A 19,611-nucleotide genomic window follows, 5' to 3' on the forward strand; every position below is an offset into this window, starting at 1 on the left:
CCTGATCATAGAATGATCGTGACAACCTTTTCATCCATTCCATTTTAGTAAATAACAAATTGTTATGTTTAGTTGGTTAAGTACAGAAATTTTAGATAATGGTTTCTTGGTCTATTGACATCAGTGGCGGACCCATGAATTTTTTTCTGGGGTGCGGAATATTTTCAAAGATTTTAGACCCCTAACTGTATAAAAATATCGGTTCATAGCGGGTCGGGTCGGATCATGTAAGACAAAAGAACATCAAACTAAAATTTATAAATCATCAAAAACACGTCATTACAAATTACGAACGTATTTAAAATTGTGCCCTACAGGTTTTTTTTTTGAAATATCATCTAAATATACTAAACACGCCATAAGCTCATTACATTCTTACTCATTGTTCCTTTTTTTTTTAACGGCTAATTTATTTAATCCCCTGTCTTCTATGGGACTTGAACCCAAGACCTTACCCTTCCCAACCTGCGTGTTTTAAAGACTTTGTCTTTGCCAATGGACCACCACCCCATTGGTTCATATAATTTGCTCCATAAGTTCATAAAACAACACTAAACACTTAAACAAAATAAACAATCATGTTCAACCATAGCCCATAACTTTCAGTTATATTTTTAAACATTCAAGCCCTAATATTAAATGTTGATTACTTGTAACTAATAATTTAAACAAACAAAGCTATAAATAAAACAACAAAATCATTTAACTACAAGTCTAGAACAATAAAAAAATATAAAAAATAAAAAAAGATTAAACCCTTACACATCTATATTTTCTCCTAATCATCACATAAAACAAAATAAATAAATAAATAAACCATACTGGTTCTATATTGGAATTCTAACGTAATATGGGTCGGTCCAACCGGAATTTTGGTTTTTCCGATAAAAAAAGCCACCAGGTCGTGAGCAGTGGCGTCAAGTTGCTGGGAGTTTTTTTGTGGGCTGGATTTGGAAATGGAATGGGTGGATTGGTTTGGGTTATTTTATTTAGTTGAAATTTCTTTAGGTTGAGATGGGCTTGTGTCAATAAAAATTGATTGCAGATTGGGTTTTGATTGGATTAAATAATTAAGTGAATCAACGGTTAATAATTATTTTTTTTCTAAGTGGGGTGGTTGAAAATTTTCAAGGGGTGCAGGTGAAAAATTCAAAAGGGTGCGGTCGGGATTTCTGGCGAAAAATAACACTAAAAATTATTTTTTTATGGGGTGCGCCCGCCCACCCTTAGCTTAGGGTGGGTACGCCCATAATTGACATAAGGTGTTTATCTCTAATAAAATGGTCTCGTTTCGAGACTCACAAAATCATCAATATGTGAATTTTAAAAGTATATTTTAGAAGAATATGTGTTTGCCGTTAAAAAAACTAAAGGAATTTCAAATAAAGTCAATTTCATAACTTTTTTTATTGAATAACAAAAAGAAATATAGTTTACTCATTGAATCAATTCTAAAATTGTTCTGAGTTATTCTAAATTTGACTTTTTAAAATTGTATTCAACTCGAATCAAAGAGATTTCGGAAAAAAGATGTGCATTTGGTTGGTTCATATAAACCGATTTATAAGAAAAATATATAAATTTTCATTTTTTTTTCTATTTAAATTATATAGAACCCTAATACAAAACATTTTTATTACCAACAAAGTATATAAATACCAAATAGATTTTAATTAAATACTCGTTTGTATCCTTTGTTTTATTTTTATAAAACCAATTAGTATTCAAAAAAATCTATGATTATTTAAATAGTAACCAATATTTATAAGCCATTCAAGTGATCATCAATCTTGTGAGATAAAACTTTATGAGAATATATCGTTTACGTGATTTGCCTTGATATCTTGTGATATTTTCACGTAACACGTCACACGTTTCTTGATACGATTCTTCACGCTTTCCTTAACATATCTTTTTGGCATGTTTTACAAATGATTATTCCTAAACCAAATGTATTGTTGTAGGTTTCCCGTTTTGATAAATTATTTTATTAGAAAAAGAATAAATAAATAAAAATTTATTTATTTGAGAGTTACAAAGCTGTTTGTTTCACCTCTTAATGGGCTCTTAATGGTTCAGACATCGGCGCATTATAGTCTATTAATCCACATAATCGGATTAACAAAACAATTAGAAACACACATTTAGAAAATTTCGCCACACATACACAAGCTCAAGCTTGTTTAACACTTGTGGGTTAGAAACCCTTACAAAACAGAAAGTTTGGAGGGATTAAACACCTCCGATTTGTATGTAACAACCTTGTTTTTATGCACACTAATCATAGACTTGATTCGTGGCACATAGGAATGTATGAGTAAAACATGAGTTTAAGAATGTTTAACAAAGTTTTTGTTCAAAACAGAAAGTTCTTGCACTTTTAACCTCGATGTGGTGATGTTCCAACTTTGGTTTTCCATGGAAAACCTATGGAAACATTCCTAGAGGTGTTCCAAGTGTTAAGAAGCAAGAAGAAGTGAAGAAGATGGAAGATAAGTGAGTTTAAACTCACTTTCATAAACTGCCTTGAATCTGATTATATTCTGAGATTAAGCTGCTGATTTAGGGTGTTTGAGTGAGGATTAGTGTGTTTGCAAAGTGAAAAAAGTGTGGTAATGAAGTGTGTTTTATAGTGGAGGATTAGGGTGAGTTAGGTGAGTAATTAAGGAGAAACACACACCAAAGAAGCACAAAACTGACCAACCAAGGAGCTGTTAACGTGAATCAGCGGATTGTGGGTCGTCGCATGCCGTGACGACGAAGGCACCCCACGGTCGCACGACGCGAGGGTAAGGGTTTCCGTGATTAAGTTTGTTTTATTGTCAATTCCAGTCCCTAGTCCCTGATGTTTATATAGATTAGATTTTAAAATGTTTTAGGTATGAAAGAGCATAGTATAAGGGGAAGTTATGTAAATTAGGCATATGAATAAGTATATAAGTCATGAATAAGTATACGTAGGCGTTCAATAGTGTATAAACAAGGGCGAGAACGTATAAATTGCGTATGTGTGATACGAAATTGTGAGTTTATTACGTGTTTCCAAGAATTACGAAATAGGTAACAATGTATAACGAATCAAGACGTTTAAGTATAAAGTGCATAAGTAAATGTATAATTTGTATAAAATAGGAGTGTTATTACGATTGGAGTCTCGGTTTGCATAGTTATAAACGAAATACGATTACAAAAGGGGCAAGGTTTCCAAAAATAGAATTACAACGCAAGCTTTCTAATTCAGGTAATTTACGAAAAAGCGAGGCGTTGTAGTTTGATCCAAACAAAGCTCGATGCATTCATTGTGGTTCTGTGTGGAAGTTGGATTCAAACACAACTTTGAAAAAGAACATTTGGATAAGTTTTGTAAAGCGTTGAAGAACAATCTAGACCGAGGTCAGAGGTCAACCACAAATGTCAACCGACGGAACCATTTGGCATTATGATGTTGAGGCGGTTCGAGAAGGTATGAGAAGTTTCGTGATTCCCACGTGGTACACATTTGTTTTTTAGAGCAACACATTAATTACATGGTCGTGGGTTCGAGTCCCACGAATGGCGTCAACAAGGGATGATTAGAACCATGCTACAAGGTACTGAGAATGTACCAACGACGGATTGCGATATTGAGTTGGGTTTGATGAAAATTTGTGGTTCCAACGACGGATTATCAACAGAGATCGAGGAAAACGATAAAAAAAAATATTATATGTATCACAATCGAGTAAGAAACAGCACAACACTTCAACCATCATTTGTAGCCCTTTTACATATGAAATATGAGCAAAATCTTAGTGATAAGTATGAACCAAGTTTGAATAAACAAGTCTTGAAGATTAATATATAATAACTTTCATCTGTGAATGATATGACTATGGATCACTAAAGAGATAATGAAGTAGTGGAGCAACAACTGCCACACTTAAACTGTTCCCCAGCAATGCATATCTACACAAACAAAAACAGACAGCTTAATCTTTGATAAAAATCATTAACCCTTTACTCTTTAACTAGTTTATTTCCCCCGCGCTTCGCGGCGGGATCTTGATCGGTATCGATTCGGTTTATTTCGTACTGACACAATACATGCATTTGGTATAGTAATCAACATCTGCTCTACATCGACCAAAAACCATAAAACGAACAGAGTGCCAATACCGATGTTGTTGGGTTCGGCTAAATATGGTACAATACAGTTAATAGTGATACCATCACTTTATTGAAACTAAAAGCAAAATATAAATACCGGTACCAAATATCGATGTTGTTCGTTCAGTTTTATGTTCAGTACAGTAGCGACACAGTGTCTACTTTCAATAAGATTTACTGAAAACAATAAATATGAATACCAACACGTATGTTGTTTAGTCGTTTTCTTTTCGGTATGGTGGCAGCACGATATCCATCTTCAATAAGATTTATATCGGAATGTTGGAAAAAATACATAGATGTGTATTTAGATTATTTTTAAAAAATTAACGTACACAAATTATTTAAAAAATCATATTAAATGAAGAGTACCTAAAACAAATACTTTAAAAAAGTTATTTATTATTCATGATCTCTTTACTTTAATATATAAATATTAATTAATAAAAAAATCAAATGAAGACTAAATAAAATATTACTAAAAAACAAATCTTTAAAAAATTTCATTTACTGTTCATGCTAACTTTGTTTTGATATGTATAATAAAGGGATGAAACTATCCGAAGGTCTATACTAGTCGTGATTTGCTAATCTGTTGACTAGAAAAAGTCAAAAGAGAACGCTTTTTCTAAAGAATCTTGGTTTTATAAAAGCAAGATCGATGTGTTTAGGTCCCAAAAGGCATGAGGCATTGCTCTATATTGGTTTATTGGTGTCTTCGCTATGTAGAAATGACTACATGTACGGGTTTAAGAAAGGCGTAAATCAACATACCGTTGCCGAAGTGTTACATGCTCCGGGAACTCAAATTCCTTAGGGAAAGAGTGCAAATTCGATACCTACAGAATAATTTTCTTATAAAGTTGTGAAACAAAAGAAAAGAACAAATAAAAAAGAAAGCCGACAAGAACCGAAAAGAATAATTTGGATTATAAAACATTAAAACCTACATACCTCTCTAGGGGTAAAGTATCTGAGACAAAGTTCGTCTAATGATGTTTTGTCTCTCGTCTTTGGCTGCAAATATTAACCAGTACGTTTACAGAAACCGAAATAAACACTGTTGTTTGCAAGAACGACGTATTTTATATATAAGAAAACAAAAATGAAATACGATGTTTGTTGAAACTTACCATAATAGTAGCCAAAAGGGAGCCGGTGCCCTTCACATATCGATAATAACTCTTTGTGAAACAACAACAGCGCGTCGAATCAGGATAGACAATATCTAAACCAATTTAAGGAACAACTTTTGCATGGGTCAATTTAGGTTATGTTTTATCTCTAACGGGTCAAAAAAAGGGGCGGATGTAGCTTGAGAGTACGGGTAGCCTCCGCTACTCCTTGACGCTCCGGCGGTAGTGTAAATTTTGGAAAAATTTGACGTTTTTTCGATTTCGCTGCCTCTATTGAAATGAAACTTTTGAAACGTTACCCCTTAATGTTTTTTCTAAATCCGCCACTGGTCAAAAAGGTAGCTGGGTTAAAAGCCTCCCAAGGTGCAACTTTAACGTTTAAAACAATTTATTTAAAAACTAGATCATGTTGCAATAATATAAACTTTATAATCCTAATTGAAAAATAAATAATTTATAAATGGAAAATTGAATTTTAATAATCCCAACTTTGACATATTGGCTAGCAACACCCCAACTAAGGAAATGTTCTGGGACAGTCCCGACTTTTAACTTATTTTCTATCAGCGATCCCTTACTAACTAAAAGTTAACCCAGTTAGTTTTTGCTGACATGGACTGCTTATGTGGCGGTCCACGTCAGCAAAAACTAACTGGGTTAAGTTTTAGTTAGCATGGGATTGCTGATGAAAAATAGGTTAAAAGTTGGGACTGGCATAAAACATTTACTTTGTTGGGATTGTTGCCGGCCAATATGTCAAAGCTAAGATTATTAAATTCCAATTTTCCTTTATAAACAAGGTTTAAAAAAACGGAAACGAGTTTCGAGGCGTAAGCCTCGAGGCGAACCGAGGCGTGAGCCCGAGGCGGAGTTAAAAAATAAATATAAATATTATATATCTTATAAAAATAGTAATACTAACTAAATTCATCATCAAATTCATCAAAATAATAAAAAACACACATAAAAAAGACACAAATTGCTTGAAATTGACATAAAAACTCAAAACATCAAAAACAAATATCAAAAACCCCTGAGGCGCAGCCATTTTAGCGCCTCAGCCCCTCTGAGGCGCACATACAGTATAAACCCCCTGAGGCGCGCCTCAGAATCGTTTTTTGGCCGTTTCGCCTTGAGGCGCGCCTCGAGGCGCACGCCTCAACCGTTTTTTAAAACCATGTTTATAAATAATATAAAAAAGTGTTTCGGTTCAGTCTAATCTAACATGTTACAAAATCACATGTTTTGATTTTGACCCGTTACCCAACCTAACCAAATACCCATTTTACATGTAGCACCTCTATCAAGGATACCCATGGCACTTCCCCATCTCTCTATCAAATTTGACGGAACAACGTACTGACTTAAAGAACCTTCACTTGAAAAACTATTCGGGTTCATATCGTTTCCAAATTCCAAAAATCTTTCTACAGGAAGGCACGTTTGGTGCATATCATCGGAAGTACTTATCAACTGATCATTTTCATTGATTGACACGCTCTCTTTGCGGCCAAATAACGGTTTTGGCACCAAAATAAGCTGTCCGTTGAATTCCGGGTTGCAAAAAGACGACGGTTTTCTTTTCGCCTGTAAACATGACATATACAAACACTTAAAAAAAACTTTGATTGCATCCATCGGTTCATTAGTGTTGCGCATAGTTGTCAATAGCGATCGTAGCAATCGCTATATCGCGCTACATAGCGTATAGGTATAGTGTCACTATTAGGGCTGTAGCGATGGATAGCAAGAATAGCGACACTTTATTTATTTTTTGTTTTTTAATATAAATACCAATTACATATAGCTATAAAATAGCTGGATTTTAGGTTTTTGTTAAATATACATGTAAAATAGCATATATACCAGGGTATTTTGATATAATATACATATAATATTTTTTCTAGTGTATCGCTATTTATAAAATAGCCGCCCGCTATTTTTCGCTATTCGCTATGTAGCATATAGGTACCTTATCACTATTTGTCACTATTTGCCTTCAACAACTATACTATTGTGTACCAGGCAAAAGTAACGGGGACGTGAGTACGGTACTCCGAATTGCAACGGGCTTAATATGAATTCTTGTGTCACAAATTGGCTTTCATTGAGTATCTGAATCATCTTTTGGTGTGTATCGGATGTCTGAAACGAAACAATAGATTAGTAAATGAATAATTCATCAATCGAACGTAAATATTACAAATTGAGTTCAAATTGGTTCCGAACCTCAAATCCAACGACGTTCTCAACAAAGATCATGACTGGAGGTTGCATCAATTCTGGTATGATTTCGAGAATTCTAAGAAAAGAGGAGGCTCGAGCGTCAGCGGATTGTTTCTGTAGACCTAAACACAAGCTTAGCTCGGGAATAAACTATAACTAACTAAAGTAAATACCGGTACCATACCTTGTCGGGTGTACGGCTGGCATGGTGGAGAAAGAAGCCACACGTTTGCTTTATATCGATCAAGATCAGCAGCACTTAAGGTCTGTATGTTACCCTATTTTCATATCCAAAATGAAACAAAAATAAGCATTTGAACCATATTGACAATATCAAGTAACTTTTAACAGCTAACTTTTACTTTGTAGCACTTGCGTGGTTTAAACAATAGTGTGAGGCGCTCTTAGGGGCTGTTTGGCAACATCTGAATGGTTAAGTGCTGAACCATTAAGAGCCTATATAATGCTTAACTGTTCAGAGGCAATTGTCCGACCAATTCAGATTAGAGGTCTTAACCATTCAGACTGTGTATAAATCTTAACCATTCAGAGGCAAATGTCTGAACCATTCAGACATCTGCTCGTGAAACAAACAGTTTGAACCATTAAGTGCTGAACCAGTAAGAGGTCTGAATCATTAAGAGCCTCATTAAGAGGTAAACAAACAGCCCCTTAGGCGTTTAGGTCCCAAAAGTTGAGGCGCGAGGTGCGCACAATACGTATGAGAGTCACGAGGCCGAGGCATTGCTCTATGTACAACCAAACCAAATAAGCTTTATTTACAACCAGAAGTTTTGTTACTCTCATCTGTTTTACATCCTTTCATAATTTCTTCATCCCTTTGGTCGTTTTTACATTTCAACCTCCTATAGACCCTAATTTTGAGCAAGAAGTACATGAGACGCCCGACGCCGCCTCGCACACTCAAGCGCGCCTTTTAAAACCAGAGCACTCAACTCAAATCATCATCATCATCATCATCATCATACTCAGTAAATCCCACCAAAAGCAAAGCTAAGGTAGGGTCTGATGAGGGTAAGATGTAGACAGCCTTACCTCTACCCCGTAGGAATAGAGAGTCTGCTTCCAGTGAGACCCCCGGCTCGATAGTAGCTTTGCATCAAGCCTTGGACATAAGACACATGACACTCAACAACCGGGACAAAGGCCGCTTAGTGCATGTATCCACATATCTTTCGGCTATCAACGCCACCACACGATGCATGATTAACCGCCCGTCGCTTTTAACGTCATTTTCACGAAATTAGTAAAATAACATTAAAATTCGCGCAATTTCACTTTTGCTCCCCGAGCGCCCACACATATATACATTATACGCGCACACCGGAAGCGGGGGTAATCTCCCCGAGGCGCCCACACATATACATTACAACTTAAATATACTATCAATATCAATTGTTAGAAATAAGTCAAATAACCATTGAAACCACATAGTAGGGATGTTGTCATTGGTAATCTCAGCCAGCCCCATAACTGATTATAAAGAACTGACTGACTGACCTGAAAGGGACGATGGCCAAAATTATGGGCATAGACATCATTAGCCAAGTCGTTTATGTCAAAAGCTTCGATCATTTTAGCGTTGACTCCGGCCTTCATCGCCGAATATCTCTGTTCATATGTTATTACAGCAGAGCAGATTATTATTATTATTTTTTAATAAAAACACATCACTACGGAGACAGAGAGATGGGTTACCATGCCTCCAATGCCACTGTAAAATTCGAGCACTCGCCATGGTTGTTCTTCTTCTTCCATCACCTGCGAGTAATTTGACTAGTAAGGTTTAGGGCTTTCAACTTAGAACTGAATCACTTGTTTAGGGTTTTGAGCTTACTTTTGATTTGACTCTCTGACTAAGAAATGATTAAGTTGATAAACTTGGTTTTTTGATATGGATGAGAATCGAACCCGAACACCCGTTAATAAATCCGAAACCCAGTATATTTGGAGCGGGTTTGGCATGGGCGCAACTTAAGTAGGGCGGGAGGGGCGGCCGATTCCCCCGAACATTTTGCTTAGTAGTGGAGTTTTTTTTTTTTAGTTTTCGTATAATTTCTTTTTGGTATATACGTTTTCGGTCCCTCGGTTTTATAGAAATTTTTAGGTCCGATGACTTCCGTCCCTAGTCGGAAATCTCAAGTTTCGCCACTGGAGTTTGGGACCAGATATGAGATTACGTTTGAATATACAAGAGTATTTTCTTTGATCTCAGTTATTTCTAAAACAAATGTAACATGTCTTCTAGTCTTCTCAAACTAGGGATGAGATCGGTACGACACCGGTAACATACCGGTACCGATACCGTAAATATTGTTACTGAAATTGAGGAAATGTGGATACCGATTACCGTACCGTATTTATAGATTCGGTACCGGTACGGTACCGGTATTTCGGTACTTTACCACATTGGTACCGTTTTGGTGTCATCCATTATTTTACCTAAAAAAATTTCATGTGCAATCCATACATCCATTATTAATTGAACTAAAGTAATATATAGAGGAATGTAAACAAAAGGTAAACATATTAAATAGTCAGAAAAAAAATCAAAAGGTAAATATCCATGGGTGACTTTTAACATCCAAATTCCAACATGTCTAAAAATGCATCATAATTGATTAAAAATAACCAAACAAAAGAAATTTGATATTGGTTTTTGTAAAACAATATTCAAGAAAATATAAATTCATAGTGGGATCTAAGATAATAGCAAAATACATAAAGTTGTTATTAAATTCGGTATTAATACCGGTATTTACCGAAAAAATACCGATACCGATACCATTTTTTTACCGATATCTAATTTTGAAAAATCTATTACCGATACCGGTACAGTACCGATATTTCGGTAAAAAATCTCATCCCTATCTCAAACTTTTATGAGAAAATCAGGTCTGTTGTTAACACAAAGTTAAGCTAATGACATGAATAAAAGCATGTCTAAACTAATTCAACATGCCTTAACCAATTTGTTCAATTATTGTGGTTAATGTGTTGTATCATTTATGTCATTGAACTTCTTATATTTAGTCATGTCATAATGTTATTATAATATTATTAAACTGTTTATATTTAATTATCTTACATGCATTATAGCGTGTATGTTTGTATTATACTTAGAGTAAACAAATAACACATTTAGTCACCAATGAAGTTGGTGGTTCATTGGTAAAGACAAAGTCTTCAGAAACACCTAAGTTTGAAGATCTTGGTTTCAAGTTTTGTAGAAGACACATAATTAAAAAAGAGTTAAATGTCATTTTAGTCCCTGTGGTTTGGACCATTTTGCCAGTTTAGTTCAAAGGTTTCATTTTTCGCATGTGGGTTTAAAAATGTTTCATCGTTGCCATTTTAGTCCACTAGGTTAACTTCATCCATTATTTCTGTTAACGAGAAGGGCAATTTGGTCATTTTATATGGTCAAATTGCCCTTCTATTTAACAGCATTTACATATAAAATGATCGAATTATCCTTCTCGTTAAAAGAAAAAATGGATGAAATTAACTCAGTGGACTAAAATGGCAACAATGAAACCTTTTTAGACCCACAGGTGAAAAATAAAACATTTGGATTAAACTGACAAAATGGCCCAAACCACATGGACTAAAATGACATTTAACTCATTAAAAAAATTGTCCTTCCAAAAAAGAGTAATATGCCAAAATGGCCTCTGAGTTTAGGTCACTTTTGCCACTTTGGTCCAAAAATGAAACTTTTTATATTTAGGTTCTTGAGTTTTCATTTTTGTTTTCATTTCTATACAATTGGCAAACTTGGTTAGAAATTTCTGCCCTTTTTCTGTTTAAATGATGGAGTTTAGGCATAATGACGATTATACCCTCCATTTAAGTGTGGAAAACGACTAAAAGGGCATAAATTTCTAACCCAATTTGCCAATTGGATGGAAATGACAACAAAAAATGAAACCTCAGGGACACAGATACAAAAAAAATCATTTTTGAATTTAAATGACAAAAATAACCTAAACTCAGGGACATTTTGGCATTTTACTTTTCTATAAAAAGATAACACATTTAGTGAAACAAGATTAAAGAGTAGAAAAGATAACACATTTAGTGAAACAAGATAAAGAAAGAGTATACTTTCGTTTTGCTCTATGTGGTTTGATCGTTTTAACCGTTTAGTCCCAATCATTTAAAATGTGTCATTTTCCTCCAACCGTTTACTATGTTTTTCCCAATTTGCTCCATGGCCTTAACTCCATCCATAATGTTTGTTAACTAGAAGGACATTTGGGTAATTTTAAGACAAAAGTAAGGGTATTTTGGTAATTTACTTGTAAAGATATTTCTATGATATACACACATGACAATCATATACACGCATACTCTCCTCTCTCTTCTCTTTCTCTGCATGATCTATCTATCTCTTCTTCATCACCAACCACCACCTCATCACCACCGGTTACCACCCAACCACCCCACCGGAACCCACATCACTAGAACCCAACCACCACCATAATCATCACTTCTGACACCACCTCACCGGAACCCACATCCTACAACTACCACCCCTCCTCTTTCCCTTGCCACCACATCCACCTGCTACGACCATAACCACCTCCTACGACCACTGAAACCACCCAACCCCCACCACTACAACATTGATTTGAATCGTCACGGTGGAACCCTAACGCCACCGTCATCTAATCGAGGCCTGAAGCCTTCGCCGGAACCCTAACGTCATCTAATCGAGGTCTGAAGCTTTCGCCGTCATCCAACACCAACAAAGACCGTCACCGTTAACCACCAAGGATCTGCCATGGATGGTGGTCAGCCGCTGATCTCCCCCTCTTATCTCTCTCTCAAACTCGCACTCTCCCTCCCTCAAACCGTCTCTCTCTCTATCTCTCTCGGCTCCGTACTCTAAAAGTATGGAAAAAAAGGGTTTGAGGGTTTATTGATGGTGCCAGTAGGTGGTGGTGGTTGGGGATAATGGTAGTGTCTGGTGTTAACGGCGGCGGTGGTGGTGGCTGCAGTGGATGGTGGGTGGGTGGTGACTGGTGATTGATGGTGGTGTCTGATAGTATTGGTTGTTGTTACAAAGAGAGAGAGAGAGTTAAAAAAAGATGCAAAAAAGAATGATTTTTGAGCAAATTACTTTTTGAGTCAATGTTTTTAGTGGTTTTAAACTCTTGAGTCCAAAATCAAAAAGTTTGACTCCCTGAGTCCCTAATCGCACATTTTATAACGTTTTGAGTCCAATTTTGTTTGAGTCCAATTCTGTTAAAAAAATTGGACTCAAAAAAATTATAAAAAAGCGTCTAGGGACTCAGGGCATTAAACATTTTGATTTTTGACTCAAATGGTTAAAACCACTAAAACACAAGGACTCAAATGGTTAATGCCACTAAAATACAAAGACTCAAAAGGTTACTTTTAATTTATGTTTCTAATGAAAATTGGATTTTTGTAGGTAATAATAAATAAATAATAGATACTTATATGTAAAATTACTGAAATACCTTTATTTTTGTTGAATTGAAAGATAAAAGTGCCCTTTACTTTTAACAACAAAAACGAACAAGTTAAGGACGAGAGTAGAAAATGTATATTTTTAAATGATCGAGGTAAAACTATTAAAATGATCAGATGTAGAAAAAACGGAAATTTACACTTTAAAGAAATTTTTGTCCTTAAACAAAATGCAAGTAGACCATTGTAAAACCCAAAACCACAAGGACGAAATAGGCACTTTGGTAAAAGACAATTAAAGGGTTTCTGTTTGGAAATTGGAACCACAGTGACCGCAGTGCGCTCCTTCCGTGTGATAACTGCTCGTCTCCGAACATCTCCGGCACGGCGGCGCTATATTTTCCGGCAACCTTAAGGTACTTTTCCTTTTTTCGTATACAAATACATTCTCCATCGTTTATTGTTGTTAATTTTCAGTTTCATAGCTTATTTAGGGTTCTAATTGGGGAAAATGATTCGCTTTTTTATGATGCTACTTTTTGTGTAATATTGGTAACATACAGTAGTAATCTTGTACAATATGCTATATGATCAAGGAAAGTATTGGTGATAATTTTGTGAACAAATAACTATCAAGTTTTTAGATTTGGTTTAACCTAAATAGTCAGATTCATTGGTTATTGTTAGAAGAATATGTTCTTTGAAGTTGTTAAATTATTATAGAGTAATAACCGGATTTCGTGAAGTTAACTAACCAAATATAGTGTTAGATATTTAAGTGTAATCGGGATTAACTTGGTGACCAAAGGGAATTATAATATACATCGGACAAGTTAGAGGTGTGGGAGTGCACACTTGTTCGAGTTATTATAATTCCCAAGTGTTCGGGTGGGCGGCAGCCCCTGGCGGGGTCCAAGGGGCAGAGGCATTTTAATTTTAAAAAATAATAACTGCCAAGTTTTTTAGATTTTACTCATCATTTATCATCATATTGGAAAACAATTATGCATTTTAATTTTAAAAAATAATAACTGCCAAGTTTTTAAGATTTTACTCATCGTTTATCATCATATTGGAAAACAATTATGCATTTGCATCGAGATTAGGGTTCTTGGTCACACTTAGTGGTTCATTCACGAATTTGCAATACAAACATACTAAAAGGGTGTTTGTTTTTTTGAAAAGTACTTCTCGACCTCTTATATTTGGCCCACGCAGACCACGTGCAGACGTTTAAGTCTACAGTGTGTGTTTATTTTTTGGAGGTGATTTCATTAAAAAAAAAAAAAAAAAAAAGAGGTTCTAGACCTCTTCTCATCCTCTGCTCTTTCAAAACACACTGAAACCCTAGCACTTGCTACCATATCTCCCCTCCGCCACCACCACATCTCCATCACCTCCTCCACCTCCGGTTGCCCGACGTCTCCTCTCCCACCTCCGCCTTCACCGCCGACAACACATCTCCCCTCCGCCACCACCACGCTGCGTCGTCGGCCCCTGCTGCAAAGGAGCGGAAAATCATTCATCAGGTTTTGTTTTACCCTCAGTTATACATACGCTGTTACTGATCAACTGCTCTGCTCTGTGTTTGTTTATTGACTGCTGAAAAGGATTATAGAAGGTTATTAATACTGATTGAGTGGTTGAATTAGAAACTTAGAAACTTCTGATTGAGTTTGTTTATTGAGTGGTGTGAAATTGAGCCATGAAATCATATGATAATTGAGATTTTGATGTTGAATTAGTTGTTGTTAATCTAAAAACATTAATAATTTACCTCCCGTGGTGCCAATAATTCCACTACAATTTGTATCATGTAAAATTCAAATGGGTTTCACCAAGAACAGATGTATCAGCATTCACATCATCAACAGCAGCTAAAATTGCAGGCTTTACGGACCTCCCAATAACTGAATTAACTGTTAACAAAGCTCCAATATTCACAACTTTAGGCCTTGTTGATAAAGATGATGAATTTCCAGGTATACCCTCATCTGCAACTGCCACTGCAAACATAACCCATAACCCATATGCCAAAAAAGCAATAAAAACACACTTTTTCTCATCATAGGCCAATCAAGTTCCATTTTTTTAAATACCCTTTTGAAATTAGAGTCAACTGGATGTGGGTTTGTGAGAAATCATGAGGATATTATTTTAAGGTTTATTCATGTTTAATGATTATTACTTGCTGGTGTTTAAAACATAGAAAATTGGTTGTTGATTGTGAATTGACTTCTTATTGGGCGTGCATTGACTAATAAAGAGAAACTTAACCATGCTAGGTGACGTGCATTGACTAATAAACAGAAATTTAACCATGCTCATGCAAGACTTCGAACGTAATTGAGCGTGCTACTTGTCTTTTTTATGAATATTATTTCAGAATTGTGTAACTATTATTTAAGTTTGAATGTTGAAAAACTCTTTTAAGTTTTATAAATTAGTTTATTTATATTTCAGTTTATTTCAGTAGTTTGCAGAAGTAAAAAAAAAAACAAACAGTCTCTTCTTGCAGACTGCAGAGGTTTGGTCCACCTCTTCTGCTACAGATGTTTGCAGATGTGGTCCGCAGACTGCAGACGTTTTACCTCTGAAAAAACAAACACCTAAGTTTTGTTCTCGAATTCAGAGTTGTATCCGATTAAATCATTCGGGAGAGTCACCGAAATAATTTGACCTGAAAGTGATTACACGTCTCTCTAATTATCTGTGTTTACAAAATTCTCCAACATATAGAGAGTAATTGGGGCTGTATTTTGAACGTGATTATGTGATATGGGATCATTAGATTCAGAGTTTAGACTGCAGGAGATAGTGTTTGGATGTGGTTCGGGCGTTTGAAATTGTCTTAAATGGAGAATTAGTTGATCGAGTGCTTGGAAAATATTGATTTTTAAAAACTTACATGAAAATGAAACACTGTATATTCAGATGATCAAACCTTCTTTTGTTGCAGCCATTAATTACTAAAATGTTTAATTAAGACTGATTATTTGGCTCCTAATTATTAGACAGCTAAATCAGTTACGTTTAGTGATGGCAATTCCTGCCATGACACTACACCATAAAAGTCCGGTTTTGGGTTGTCATTTTAAACCTGTTTATAAATAAGCCGTGTTCGGGTTGACCAGTTTAACCTGTCTAATTAAACATGTTGTTTGTGGGTTAATTGCTTAACCTGTTCAAAATTTAGAAAAACAACATTTTTTTTGTGTATGGTCATTTTTTTTAATCCACTTACTATTAACCCGTTTATAACCCATCAACTTTTTTGACTTCTTAAGATAAATGGGTTACACGTAGGGCTGCAAACGAGCCGAGCCAAGCCCGAGCTTGACCAGGCTCGAGCTCGAGCTCGATTAACTTATGAGAGCTCGGGCTCGAGCTCGGCTCAATTTGAGCTTTGTTTTCAAGGCTCGAGCTCGGCTCGTTTGTATTTTCTCAAGCTCGAGCTCGGCTCGGGCTTGGCTCGTTTATTATCTATTAATTAATATATTAAGTTAATTGCTCGGATGGTCCCTGTGGTTTTACGTTTTTTCACGTTTAGTCCCCACCTTTTGAAAATAGCATGTATGCTCCCTATGGTTTGTCATTTTGTTACTCGGATAGTCCCCCAACATTTACTCTGGGGACTATCCGAGTAACAAAATGACAAACCATAGGGAGCATTCCTGCTATTTTCAAACTAATTGACATCTACTCAGGGACTATCCGAGTAACAAAATGACAAACCATAGGGAGCATATCTGCTATTTTCAAAAGGTGGGGACTAAACGTGAAAAAACTTGAAACCACAGGGACCATCCGAGCAATTAACTCTAAAAATAATATAAATAATAGACTTTTTAGGTTCGCGAGCTCGATAAGTGAAGCTCGGGCTCGGACTCGTTTACTAAATAAGCTTATTTTTAGGTTCGAGGTCGGCTTGTAAACAAGTTTGAATAAGCTCGGCTCGTTTACACTAAGGCTCGATAAGGCTCGACGAGCCTAACGAGCCTCACATGCAAGGCTCGAGCTCGATAAGGCTCGGCTCGTTTCGAGCTTTTTCTCGAGCCGATCTCGAGTAGCTCGCGAGCCGCTTGACTCGTTTGCACCCCTAGTTACACGGGTTGTGTTCGAGTTGCATAATCTTAACCATAGTTATCACAGGCGCTAGGCACACAAGGCTCGATAAATGGGTTACACGGGCTGTGTTCGTGTTCATGAATTCAAACCGCCAACCCAACCAAAATTCATAAACCCGAGACTACTACCACTCCTAGTTACTAACACAACTTTGTTTTGTCACTGATTTGAAAATCTTATAATTACATTTTTCTTTCCCTATATTTACTGATATAATAATCCTGGTTTAGCTAATCATGGAAGCTCAATTCTTTCGGTTTCTCAAGATTGTTGGTGTCGGTTTCAAAGCCAGAGCCGAATCAGAAGGGCGCTTATTGTTTCTAAAGCTGGGGTACAGTCACGAGGTGGAACTAAGCGTTCCTCCGGCTGTTCGAGTATTTTGTTTCAAACCCAATGTTATTTGTTGCACCGGAATAGATAAGCAAAGGGTGCACCAGTTTGCTGCCGCAGTTCGTAGCTGCAAGCCCCCGGAGGTTTACAAAGGCAAAGGTATCATGTATGTTGATGAGGTTATTAAGAAAAAACAGGGAAAGAAATCAAAGTAAGTGTTTCTGTCGTTATTTGGTTGCGGTTTTCTCAAGAATTAGGTTTAACTTTTTGAATCCGTTTTTGTTCATGTAACCTGATCTTTGCTCTTGAGGCCATAATGCCGATTTTAGACAAATTCAAAGTTAATAATCGAGCATTTGTACTTCATGTCTTTTGTTAAGTGTTCTTTGTAGTTTTACCAGAAATCCGTGTATCAATTCTATTGCGTAACATAATATTGTACTATGTTGCATAGTACATGGTAGTTAAAGGCGCAAAGGGATCGCCTGATGCCTTAAGGCGCAGAAATGTAAAGAAAGCGAAACCTGTTTTAGGCTGGTTAAGGCCTGTATTTAGTCAATCCAAGTTTGTCATGGTTAATTCTGAGAGATCCAAGTTCAACATCTTCATCAAACACTAGGGATATAGATAGAATAAGTTTAGCTGGAGGACGAAAACGAACAAACATTACCTTTGGTTTTAAAGAGGTTGGGTTGCCGTTGAGGGTTGGATTAAAAAAGGTTGGGTTGCAAGAGTACCGACCAATTTCGACAAAAAATCCGTCGGTAATAGACCGACCCCAACAGTCTCTGCAAAGCCTGGGTGGGAATCTTATCGGAAATTCAAACTGATAGAACGGTGAGGGATTAACAATTGCAACTTGGGTTCACACCAACAGTCACCTGAAAAATAGGGGGTAATCTTGTTAGGAATTGAATACAATATTACCAACGGACTACCGATGGAATGTCCGTCGATATATGTTTGCCCCGCTTGTGGTGTGCACATATAATGTATATATGTGTGGGCACTCAGGGGGCAAAAGTGAAATGGTACTAACTTTAACGTTATTTTGCTAATCTCGTGAAAATAACGTTAAAAGCGGCGGATGGTTAATCATGCATCATGTGGTGATGTTGATTGCTGAAAGACACGGGGGTACATGCACCAATCAGTCTCTGTCCCGATTGTTTGAGTGTTATGTGTCTTAGGTCCAAGACTTGATACAAAACTACAATCGAGCCGTGAGTCTCACTGGAATGAGCCTCTCTATTCTTACGGGGTAGAGATAAGACTGTCTACATCTACCCTCCTCAGACCCTACCTTATCTTTGTTACTGGTGAGATTTACTGATTATGATGATGATGAAAATCTATAAATTGTTGTTCTTAAATATGTTTAAATTCTTTTTGGGGTGGGTATTCCATTGGAAATTGGTCAGAAATTACCAATGTAATATGTTCGTCTGACTATCGATGATACTCATTTGTTTAGTATATGTTCGTCTGACTATTAATGATACTCATTTGTTTAGTAGTGTGACGTGTGTGTTTTTCTTGTGACAAAGCATAATTCATAATCCGAATAACTTTGCTTCCTTAGATTCTTTGTTCTTTAAAAAACATTCCAACATTCCGTAGGGGACAGGAAGAGAACACAAGTGTGTGTTGAAGCATAAAAGTAAAACTGTTTTATCACTCACTCACACACACACACGACACACGTAAGCACGGACAAACATGTACACCCCCTCATACCACACACATAAACACATGCACCAAGATATAATAAAAGCATGCAATCTCAGACATCTGTACCACATATACAAACGTTAGTTTGTAAACCTTCGATTGAATAATATATGAAAAGGAAAAAAAAACATGTCATTTAATTTTGAAAAAAAAAAAAAAAAACAGGAATGCTTATATAAGAGGCATAAGCAACCTATATTCCTTTTTAACTAAATTCCATATGGACATGATGTAGAATTGAAAGGATGATTCTTGGTAAAAAAAAAAAATCAATACACATATATTAAATTTTGAGTAAATTTCAAAGTTCGTCCTTTATGTATGTCTAATATATCAAAGTATGTCCTTATCTTTAATATCTTCAAGAAACATACTTAATGTTTGCAAATCCTTACAAGTTATGTCCTTTAGCCCTAACTAGGTTAATTTTTACAGTTAAGTATGACCAAATGGA

At 36.0% G+C, this 19,611-nt stretch overlaps 2 protein-coding genes across 2 annotated transcripts; one reads left to right on the forward strand and one right to left on the reverse strand.

Moving 5' to 3' along the window:
* Positions 1 to 3,690: 3,690 nt before the first annotated feature.
* Positions 3,691 to 9,437, reverse strand: LOC110898533 (tRNA (cytosine(38)-C(5))-methyltransferase 2). Its single transcript, XM_022145327.2, has 11 exons — positions 9,367 to 9,437; positions 9,228 to 9,290; positions 9,030 to 9,140; positions 7,693 to 7,786; positions 7,512 to 7,630; positions 7,305 to 7,427; positions 6,596 to 6,869; positions 5,280 to 5,374; positions 5,101 to 5,163; positions 4,921 to 4,985; positions 3,691 to 3,945 (listed from the first exon to the last, which is right to left on the reverse strand). Exons 2-11 carry the CDS (start codon positions 9,285 to 9,287, stop codon positions 3,870 to 3,872), a joined length of 1,080 nt encoding a protein of 359 aa, XP_022001019.1. The 5' UTR covers positions 9,288 to 9,290; positions 9,367 to 9,437; the 3' UTR covers positions 3,691 to 3,869.
* A 3,796-nt stretch (positions 9,438 to 13,233) lies between these two features.
* Positions 13,234 to 17,823, forward strand: LOC110898531 (60S ribosomal protein L6, mitochondrial). The gene is made up of 2 exons (XM_022145326.2): positions 13,234 to 13,384; positions 17,327 to 17,823. Exon 2 carries the CDS (start codon positions 17,333 to 17,335, stop codon positions 17,639 to 17,641), a length of 309 nt encoding a protein of 102 aa, XP_022001018.1. The 5' UTR covers positions 13,234 to 13,384; positions 17,327 to 17,332; the 3' UTR covers positions 17,642 to 17,823.
* The last annotated feature ends 1,788 nt before the right edge of the window (positions 17,824 to 19,611 follow it).

The sequence above is a fragment of the Helianthus annuus genome, chromosome 13 (genome assembly GCF_002127325.2).
Source record: "Helianthus annuus cultivar XRQ/B chromosome 13, HanXRQr2.0-SUNRISE, whole genome shotgun sequence".
NCBI lineage: Eukaryota > Viridiplantae > Streptophyta > Magnoliopsida > Asterales > Asteraceae > Helianthus > Helianthus annuus.